Genomic DNA, 10241 nt, shown 5'->3' with positions numbered 1-10241 from the left:
AACAAGCAGTTTACCCCAAGCCTCAGGCTTCCGTCTGTAGAATGGGAATGACACGCTTTGCTCGAAGACTTGGTTTAAGAATGAGATGAAATGACACGTGTAAAGCGTTTGGGCACAAAGTAAGGTCAATAAATAGAGAAGCATCTTAGTGGTTCTTGTTACTGAAACGGCTTGATTCAGGGCCCGGCTGAATCCAGGGGGATGGGCGGCCAAGAGACAGGCAGGCCTGAGCCAGGGACAGAGCTGGACCCCTGGCCCAGCTCCCTAAATGGGTGCGCCCCCAGCCTGCGGGCCTGAGACAGGAGTGGCAATAGCAGTTTCCAGGAGAAAACAGCGTGGGGAGGACACGGGACCAGGGTGGCAGGCGGAGCCCTCTGTGGCGGGGACTGGGCTAGGACTTTTGGGTGAGGAGGGAGGGGAGCGGGGAGGACAGACGCTGGCTCCAGGGTTCTGTGGACACACGGATCCGTCGTGGCCATGGCCCAGGAGAGGGGAGGAAGTTCTCTTCCTTCCAGCGTGGTGCTGAGCACCCAGGAGAAGCCTAAGAAGTGGGTTCTCAAGGAGCACTCCGTGAGGTACTCCCCAAGTCCCTGGGGACCTCTCAGGATCTGAGAAGGGGCGTTTCTCCTGGATGCCCTAGGGTGGGGTAGGACGGGAGGACTCTGCAGGTGTGAGCTGGGGGAGGGCAGGGCCTGGAGGGGCAGGGTCTGCAAAGTCAGACACAAGCACAGCACAGGGTGGCGCAGTCCAACTTGGCTGGGGGCCCCGCGCTTCCAGCCTTCTTGTTGGCCTTGGGCAGCAGCAGGACGAAGGACATGGCCAGGGCACAGTGGTAGAAGCTGTGGACGTAGGTGTAATCCCAGTCCTGCGGGGGCGGGGGGTCAGTCTGCGGCCTCAGCCCCCTCCCCTCCTCTCCAAGCCCCCCCACTGGCCCCCCGCTGCTCTCTGCCTCTGCCGCGTGCCAGGTCCATAGGCCTCCTCCCCAGCAACCCCACTGGTCCTCGAGAGTCTGGCCAAGTGCCTCCTCCAAGGAGCCTCCCCTCACCGTCAGCCCACGGTGGTCTTTCCCACCACCAAATCCCAAGAGCACGGAAAGTCTATGCCATTCCTTGGGCCTTTGACAATGAGGCTGGGGCTCCTTCCTACTTGCCTCCCTTCCTGCCTCCCACATCCCTTCCTCCCTTCCTCTCTCCCTCCTCCTCTCCCTCCTCCTTTCCCTCCTCCCTCTCTCTTCCTCCATCCTCCTCTCCCTCCTCCCTCCTCCTCTCCCTCCTCCTCTCCTTCCTCCTTTCCCTCCTCCCTCTCTCTCTTCCTCCCTCCTCCTCTCCCTCCTACTTCCCCCTCTTCCTCCCTCCTCCTCTCCCTCCTCCCTTCCTCCATCCTCTCCCTCTCCCCTCTCTTTCTCTCCTCCTTCTCTCCCTTCCTCCCTCCTCCAGGTGCAGGCTCCAGCCCCAGGCCCCTCTGGGCCGTGTACCTCATCTCAGACGCAAGCTTTCTGCGTGCCCCCAGCTCCACACAGGCAGCGATGCCGGTGGTGCTGGGGACGGACCATGCTGTGATTGGAGGGAGGCACCCTGACACCCGCAGGAGCGCGATGCTGCTGGAGCCTCCCTGAGAGAGCGCCCTGTCACCCCCAGACGAGAGCACCAGGGCTGAAGGGGCCCCTTGTGGACAGGCCGCTTCTCCGCCCTCCAGACCCGGTACCTCGAAGAAGAAGCGCAGCATCAGGGCCAGCGCCCCGAAGCAGAGCCCGGGGCCTATCTGCTGGGTGTAGACACTCTTGTCGGGGTACAGACCCTTCTTCTGCTTCATCTGCTGCAGCTGCGGGGAGGATGTTGACGAGAAGCTCTCAGGTCACAGCACGGGGAACTGCCGCCCTGAGCCGGCTCCAGGGGGCCCTGGGCACTGGCACCCTGACCATCCTCGGGGGAGGATGGGGCTCAGGGAGATGCTCTGACGGGCCCGGCCCTCCGGCTGCAGGACCCGAGAGAGACCACAGCCTGGGTGACTGGGCTGGGAACCCCTTGGGCCAGTCTGCCCCGTGAGGACCCCCTGCCCCTCCCTGCCTCTTTGGGATGTAAAGAGGCCCCGTTTCCTCTCCCAGCCAGAGGGGAGCCCTGGGAGGACTGGACGTGCTGATTATTTACAGCAAAGGGGTGTTGGAGAGCTGGACCCGCCCGCCAGAGTGGCCCACGGGGTGCCTGCCTGGTGATCCGCGAGACCCGTTCGTCGATTTCATAGGTAATGGACTCATCATCATATTTACTAGACACACCTGACCAGCTGCTAAACCTGTCGTTTCTCAGATACTGATGCTTAGAGTGAGGCTCAGGTGGGATTTATGGTTAAGAAAATGGGTTCGCGTACACAAAAAGATGAAGTGCACGCGGGTCCACATCCTGAAAACTTGACCCCTTGGTGATGCGGTGTTTCAGGGTGCAGGATGTGGTGGGCTCAGCAAGGTCAAGTATTGTAGGAGCCACAACGCTGGGGTGGCACCCCCTAATTGCACAAGCCTGCCGGGGGAGCACCCACAAACCGTGCATAGCCTCGTGCTGGGTCAGGGCAGGGTTTGCCACCAAATGAATGATGAAATAACGTCCGTTTTTCAGTTTTCTGGAATCTGCCATTGCCGATGAGGAATCAGGACCTGAGGTAGTGTGGGTGGTGTGTGGGTACGGCTAGTATGACCCTGCATGTGGGCGGCCGCTGCCCGGGAAGCCCTCCTCTGGCCAACCCGTACCTTCAGATGGGAGAATCCTGCCCCAGGTCACGCCCTGGACTGGCCCTGCCCTGCAGCCCCCCTTACCCACCTCTCCCAGCTTCCTCTGCCTGGGGGTTGCTGGTCCCAGCCCTGTCTCAAGGAGGGACGAGCCTCCAGGAGAAAAATCCACCCTCATTCCAGGAAATAACTGTCCTTGAAAATCCAAAATAAACTCCACGTTCAATGGTCTAGAAAACATGATTTGAGCCCCAGATGTAGGGAGCCAGGCAGCTCTCTCGGTTCTGGTGGCCAGATCCACAGCCCGAAGGCCGTGGAAGTCCCCGTGGCACTTCGTGGGGACGTTAGTGAGTGACTGCTATTCTGGCTAATTAAAGTCCAGCCCAGATTCAGAGGCAGCCAAGATCTGTAGGAGGAGCAGCCTCCAGGGCAGAACAAGGAGCCTTTCTCCCACTTCCTGCCGGGAGGAGCGAGTTATCAGACCCAGGGCTCCCTGTGTTTACGCATTCCAGCATGTTAATCAACGGGGTCCCTCCTTGGGTCCAGACGAGGCAGACCCAGCACTTCCTCCCCTCTCACAGGCGGCTCCGGCGCCTCCCGGGTCAGCCCAGGGCCGGCTTTGCTTCCCTAAGTTGGAGTGGGAAAGAGGCTCCTGCCCTTCTCTTGCTTGAAAAGTTGAGGCCTGGCCTGGCGCTGTCCTGCTGTGACTTCTCGTTAAGTCACTGACCTCTCTGAGCTGTAGTTTCTTCATTAACCAAATGGCAAAACAAATCCTCTACTCCCCGGGTGTGGAGAGGAGTGGAGTGTGTTTTGAAAGTTCACCACCAGAACTTGATTTTCCCTCCTGAGCCTCTAAAATGGGTTGGTGGGTGCCTTCCACACCAGCTGCCAGCCGGATCCCTCTCCCTGAGGAGTGCCCTCCTCTTTCCGAGTCTCTGTTCTGGTCCCTGCCAGGCTCAGCTCCTCCCCTGCTCTGGGGTCCCGGGAAATGCCCCTGGCTCCATCCTGATGCAGCATCCCTCTTTCGCTTGGGCTGGTCTGAGTCGCTTTCGGTCCTTGCAGTCAGGAAAGCTTTGGTATGTCAGAGGGTGCGGGGAGGCTTGGGGACCACATGTAAAGGGCCTTGTGGGTGCCAGGTCCCCTAGTGCCCGACAACGGGCCGTCAGTGTTGGAAACCTCTGCTCAGGCTGCTTCAGTGCTCATGAGCAGTTCCATTTTCCTGTCCACCTCACACCACATCCTCCCTCCCATTAGAACTAAACCCAAGGCTCACCCCCTCCAGGAAGTCTTCCCAGATTAACCCAGTCCATTTCCAATTGATACTGCATCTCTAAAGCAGCCATTCTCTTCAATAACAGCAACAATAATAATAATGATAATAATAATAATAAAATAGCTCGTATTTGTTGAGCACATTAGAAGCCATGTTCTGCGCAGGACTTAAGATGCATTATGTCAATTAATCTTGGAGCCAACCCTATGAGGTCGGTCCTGGACTGTTACTGTATTACCCACTTTACAGATATGGAAACGGAGACAGAGAGGTCCAGTAACTCAGGTTAGAGCCAGAGCTAGTGAGTACAGACATGATACAAACTGGGTCTGCCTGGCTTGGGCACCCAATGGTCATTTTCTACATGTTTTAGCTGAAGCCCTGTGTCCAGCCCGCCCGCCCATGAGGCAGGAGGTAAGTGGAGACCCCAAGGCCGGAGGAGTCACTGTCGGGAGGGGTGCCCCATCTGTCGAGGCTCACAGGGTACGCACCCACTTTGCCGTGATGATGAGGACGGCCATGCCGATGGGGCCCGAGTACACCCCGTAGCCCCAGCGGTCGTGGAAGATCCGCACGGCGATGGTCAGGACGCCGAACATCACCAAAGTCGACCTCTTGGGCTCGTCGAAGTCAGCTAGAGCTGCAGGGGCCCGGGAGAGAAACTGGGAGAGGTGAATGGCCTCTCTTGCCCCTCCTGGCCGCTGCTCCCCCAGGAGGCGTCCCTTAGGGGCCCAGGTGTGGTGTCACCTGAACCAGTGGGACCCCAAGGTCCCGCCTGGTCACGGAGAGGTCTGAATTGCAGCTGGTTTTAAAGGAAAGGCAGGCTGCTGCTTTCCCACGGGCAGAGCAGCCTGGTATACGCCAGCAGGAAGCGGCTTTAATAAGCGATCAATACACGAGTGACTAGGAATGACTAGTCCATAGGACCGCCGGGACGCAGACACAAAGATGTACAAATAGAATGGGAGCCAGATCTGGGTCCTCGACAGGGCCTGGTCGAATAGCAGGGAGCCCCCGTGTGACGGGGACAGTGCGTCCCGAGGTTGCCGTGAGACAAGGGCAAGTGAAAAAGAAGCTACAGAACAAGAGGCTTTTGAATGATCCCGTCTTCAAGGCCCGAGCTGAAAACTGTGTGTGTGAATGCTGGTATGAGCTTCAGGAAAGGTCCTGGGGGGCCAACCCTGAGCTGTCGGCAGCGGGTCTCCAGGGAAAGAGAGCGGGCAGAGCACGCCCACCCGTCCCTCTGTTTGCCTCTGCTGGGAAACTCGTCACAGCAAGCCTTCACTAAACGTGTAATTTTAAAAGGATGTGAAAAATGGGAATGGGGGCATCCAAGATTTGGGCAACTCTTTCTCATAGATTAAGTTCGGCTCTGAACCCCGGGAGAGGGGAGGAGGTTCTCAGATGAGGGGTGGGGGTGCAGAGTCAGCTGGCTTGGCTCCTCCTGGGGTGGGCCGGTGTATGTCTGCAGGGCTGGGTTCCCAGGGGCGGCCACTTACCCATCAGCGAGACCCACATGCTCAGTGCCGTCCCGTAGACGCTGAAGTACTCCAGCATGTCGTGACGCATGAAGCAGAGCACCGCCAGGCCGGGCCCGTCGCAGGCGTGGTAGAGCTGCCAGAAACCCACAGACGGTCAGCGGGGGCGCAGAGGGGTGCTGGAGCCACGGCCCCCAGCCAGCCAGGCACTCACTAGCTGCGAGACCCGGGGCAAGTCACTTAATGGCTTCCTGACTCAGTTTCCCCATCTGAACAAGGGGTCACTGCTGACTACCCCCTCATCGGGTCTTGTGGATGGAGGCTGGGTGTCACTCAGACGAAGCCCGTGAGGTGGGGTACCCTAAAATGTGATAGACACATTCCCTCTACACCTGGGTTTCCTGAAGTCTTGTCCGTGAGCATTCCTCTGCCAGCCTTTGGCTTGAGCCCAGAGCCTTTTCTTTGGGTGCCAGTCTGCTCTCCAGGGGCCCATGGGGCCTCCTCTTCCACAGTTTACCCCTCTGACGACTGGGCATCAGAACCCTGGGGGCTCGTGCACTTGGGTTGCTGAGTCCACCCTGAGAGTTGCTGACTCAGCAGGTCTGGGCTGGGGTGGGAGATTTGCACTTTTTAGAGGTTCACACTTGGAGCTTCTCTAGAGTGAGGGAAGATCGCAGGGCCCCTGGGCAGTGCTGCACGCGCCATCTGAGTTCAGCCCATCTCTCCCCTAAGTTCTTACAGTGGGCTCCCCAATACCTAATTTAACAGCGATTTTTAAAGCAAAATGCCTTCTTTTCAAAGCAGTCAACTCATTTCTTACAGACAACAACAACTCCCTCCTTTTGCTCACACATGTCGTCATCTTAAGTAATATTTAATTACATGACGTAATTATTTTGACAAGTTCAGCAGGCGTAAACAAGTCGGGAACCCACACAATCGGCTCTTGGTGAGCCCTGCTCGGCAGGGGGAGGAGGCGTGCAGGAGAGCAGCCCGCAGCTGGAGGTGCCAGGGCCGTTGCAGGGGGAACGGGATCCCGGGGTCACCTGGCAAGTCGAGCAAGTCGGGGTCAGTTTAGAGCTCCTACTGGTCACTACTGAATGTGACCTAAAGCCAAGGGGCACCTAGGAGGCATTAATGGAGGTATAGTGTCCAGAACAAGGGAAGAGATGGGCTTGCTTCCCTCTGTTCAGGTCAGACCCACCCAGAGAACTGTGCTGGGCTTCAGATGCTGCATCCTTGGAAGTGACAGTGGCAAAGAAGAGGCTAGCAGAGAGCAACCAGGTGGTGGACACCACTGTTTAGCTCGAGAAAGAGAAGCTTCAGGTGGGTCCTGATCAAGGTGCTCAGATCTTCGTGGGAGAGAGGAGGACCCTTGCTCCCCATGGCTCTGGCCGGCAGAGCCAGGCCCTACAAATGACACAGATGTTCTTCTCCTGCCCTCTGGCTCCTTCTAGAACTACATCTCCCTCACCCCCACTTGAGCCCCACCATCTGCTGTCTCTGCACCCCATGCCTCTCCTTTGCAGCACAGATCACCACGTGTGATTACAGACTTAATCCCTGTGAGATTCTGGGCACTGTCTGTGCCCTGCCCCCACCAAGAGCAGCAATAATCTCTGTCTGGTCCCAGCCGTGACCCCAGCTCCCGGCGAGCGTAGAGCTGGCTCACAGTCGGTGCTCAGTAAGCGTTTGCTGTGTGAATGCAGGGTCAAGGAGGCAGGGTGTGGGGCTGTTTGAAGGAGAGCTGCTCCAGGAGGGGCTTCTCCCACCAGGTCCTCAGTTCATCTCTGTTGGACAGGAGGGGAAGGTGAGATTCAGAGAAACACCACCTGCCAAGGAGGTGGGGCAGAGCAGCGATCGGCACCGGGCCTCTGTGCCTGCGAGGCCTCCCTCCCTCTTCTGATGCAGGGGGCCGACCGGGCCCAGTGAGGGTGCTGGCGGGGGTGGGGTGCAGCCGGGGGGCTGGCAGGAGAGAGCATAGCCTCCGGAAGCCGACCTAACAGGTCCTTGCCGTGGAGCTCAGGCAAGTGGCTGACCACTCAGGGCCCCCTCTGTCAGACAGGGACGAGAATACCCTCTGGGGTGGGCCAGGGGACTCCATGTGACAGAGCACATAGCACAGGGTCCAGCACAGAAACAGCAGTTGTCACAGGAGGGTCCTGGTGGGAACACAGAAGCCCTGTGGGAGGCAGAACTTGTGATGGTGCCTCTGGGGGCTCTGGGAGAAAGGGGCAGGGTGTGGCTTTGAGGACATTTGTCGCAGGAGGCAGCTGCCCCTGCCACTCCGGGCAGGGTGGGGCAGGGCTGGGTGGGCCTCTGAGGCCGGGCACGGAGGCAGCTGTGGGGCCGGCCCAGCCTCGGCAGGGAGGGGTGGCTGGGCAGTGCCTGTGGTTTCCTGGGCTAGGCCTAACATGGGCTTGGGGACAAGAGCCCTGGCTCCTCCCCCCACCCTAAGGCCCTTGTACCCGCAGTGAAGTCCATGTCCGCTCTGGCCCTCATTTCTTGTCTGTCAAGTAGACTTCCTAGCCCTCACCCAAGCCAGGGTCCCACAAGGAGCAAATGAGACGGCATTCGACAAAATGCCTTAAGGGAGCCAGGAGCTCCAGTGTGCGTCTGAGGCCTACAGGGATGCACGTGACTCAGTTTCTTCATCTGCCAAATGGGAATCACGATCCCAGGCTCGTGGGGGAGCTGAGAACACTAAATCAGATAGTGCTCATAGAGGACCCAGCTAGTCCCCCAGCCTGGACACTGGCTCGTGGCCAGCACCATTGTGACTAAGGTCTCTCCCACCCAGAGGTGGACACTGAAGCCCCAGGGAATCCGGTTCCTCAAAGGATCCAGCCCGCCCCAGGTCCTCGCTGCCTACGGGAGCACCAGCCCAAATGTACACGCAGCTTCTCCCATCGCAGGTGGGCTTGGGTTCGGCCAGCCAGGATGCAGGCGTGACACGTGGACAGGAGTCTGTAAATAAGTGTGTGCTCACAGACTTCACCACCCAGGGCTGCTTCTCGTACCCTGACACTCACCCCTAGAGGCCCTGCTGCCAGGTAGTGAGGTTGGCCCGGGGCGGGAGGCATGCGATTTTTCACATATCGGGTACTGCCACATGAGGAGTCTGGGGGAATGCTCACCTCCCCAGCGCATGCTTCTCATGGGGAGTTGGGCTTAAATGAAGGATGAGTCTGACGGAAGATGATGGAGAAAGAGAGAGCGGGGCCACTTTGGGAGTCCAGCAGTGAGGGCAGGTGGGGGGTCAGAGGGCGGCAGAGACAGGAAGGCAGGAAGGCACTAAGACATAGACGGATGATAGATGGACGGATGGATGGATGGATGGATGATAGGTGGATGGATGGATGGGTGGATGGATGATAGATGGATGGATGGATGATAGATGGATGGACGGATGGATGGATGGGTGGATGATAGATGGATGGATGGATGGGTGGATGATTGAGTAGGTAGACAGATGATTGACCAGATAGCTAGCTACATAGATACGTAGGTAGATAGACAGACAGACAGAAGCTAGAGGGATGGGTAGATAGAGCCAGAGAGACACATGGAGGGTAAGGGGGACAAAGATAGAGAGGGAGAGACCAAGAGACCAAAGAGATCAAATTCCATGGGCATATAGTTCCAGAAATCGACAGAGAACCAGACACAGAGAGAGTATGAACAAAAAGACAGATGCAGAGAGAACCAACAGAGAAACACAGGGAACGAGACCCAGAGAGAGGCTGAGAGAGGGGCAGAGAGAGAGAGAGAGCTAAGAGGCAGCCATCCAGACATATAAATAGAAAGAGAAAGAAGGACCCAGAGACAGAGATGTAGGCCCCAAGAGGGAGAGACAAGCAAATGTGAGCAGGCCTTCCTGAACTCGGGCCAGCTCCAGAATTCTGGAATCAGATTCACCAGGGCCCTACATATTCCCTAAACCCCCCCAACCCCCTCCTGGGCCTGGCTCACCCCACTCCTCCCCGCTCGGCTGCCCTTTGCGTATAGCTGGGAGAGTGGTGGGGGAGGGGAAGCTGGGGCCACCGGCGGCCTTGGGAGGTCTTGGTCTCACTCACACTAATCCCAGAGTGACTTCCTGGCACAGATGGGGAAACTGAGGTCCAGAGAGGAGGAGGGGGCCCCCCAACCCTCTCTCCTGGTCTCTGGGCTCTTTCTTTCACCTCCAAATCACTTTTCTTCATCATCCAATGCAAGAGAGTGGTGGAGAGACGGCCCCTCTCCTCTGACTCGAGGAGAGTGCCCTGTGTGAGTCCTCCCCCCAGGCCCCAGACTTACCGCCACAAAGAACATGGTGAAGAGGTAGACCATGGCCTCCATGTGGAACCGCCTCTTGGCAGCGATGCTGACAGCGGGGAGGAAGGCTAGGCTGCTGAGGGTGGGCAGGAGCAGTTTGGCCACGAGCGTCCCCATGGGCTGGGGCAGGAGGCACCGGCTGGGGAGAAGAGGTGGGTGCAGACCTCCTGGGTCCCCAGAGCAGGGAAAACGAAAAGGAGAAGGCCTGCTCCCTCGGCGGGGGATCTGGTGGCAGCTGTGGTTTAAATGCCCTGAAGGGAGGCAGGCGTATGAGCGCGTATGTTGAGCAGCACAAGGAGAGGGTCCAACAGCTGATGGACCACATGATCAGCACTTGTCTCTGATTTTTTTTTTGAGAGGCCAGAGTTGTTGATTCAAGGAGACCATACGTCTTTTCTCTGAGGCAGCAACTTTGGAGAAAAGTCTCCATGAGTATAATCCCCAACTCCCAACC

The 10241-nt window shown here is 58.1% G+C and overlaps 1 protein-coding gene across 1 annotated transcript; it reads right to left on the bottom strand.

Annotated features, from left to right (window-relative positions):
* Positions 1-715: 715 nt before the first annotated feature.
* Positions 716-9919, bottom strand: MYMK (myomaker, myoblast fusion factor). Its single transcript, XM_004423627.3, has 5 exons — positions 9770-9919; positions 5495-5609; positions 4487-4635; positions 1705-1821; positions 716-865 (listed from the first exon to the last, which is right to left on the bottom strand). Exons 1-5 carry the CDS (start codon positions 9902-9904, stop codon positions 716-718), a joined length of 666 nt encoding a protein of 221 aa, XP_004423684.1. The 5' UTR covers positions 9905-9919.
* Positions 9920-10241: the final 322 nt, after the last annotated feature.

The sequence above is a fragment of the Ceratotherium simum genome, chromosome 29, assembly GCF_057802395.1.
Source record: "Ceratotherium simum simum isolate JZ-2026a chromosome 29, ASM5780239v1, whole genome shotgun sequence".
NCBI lineage: Eukaryota > Metazoa > Chordata > Mammalia > Perissodactyla > Rhinocerotidae > Ceratotherium > Ceratotherium simum.
This window is presented reverse-complemented; position numbering and strand designations above follow the sequence as displayed.

Coding starts and splice junctions, on each gene's coding strand:
- MYMK (XM_004423627.3), bottom strand. CDS start 9,904: ATGGGGACGCTCGTGGCCAAACTGCTCCTGCCCACCCTCAGCAGCCTA. Junction 4,636..5,494: donor CATGTGGGTCTCGCTGATGG/GTAAGTGGCCGC, acceptor GGGCCCCTGCAG/CTCTAGCTGACTTCGACGAG. Junction 1,822..4,486: donor TCATCATCACGGCAAAGTGG/GTGCGTACCCTG, acceptor TCCTCCCCGCAG/CTGCAGCAGATGAAGCAGAA.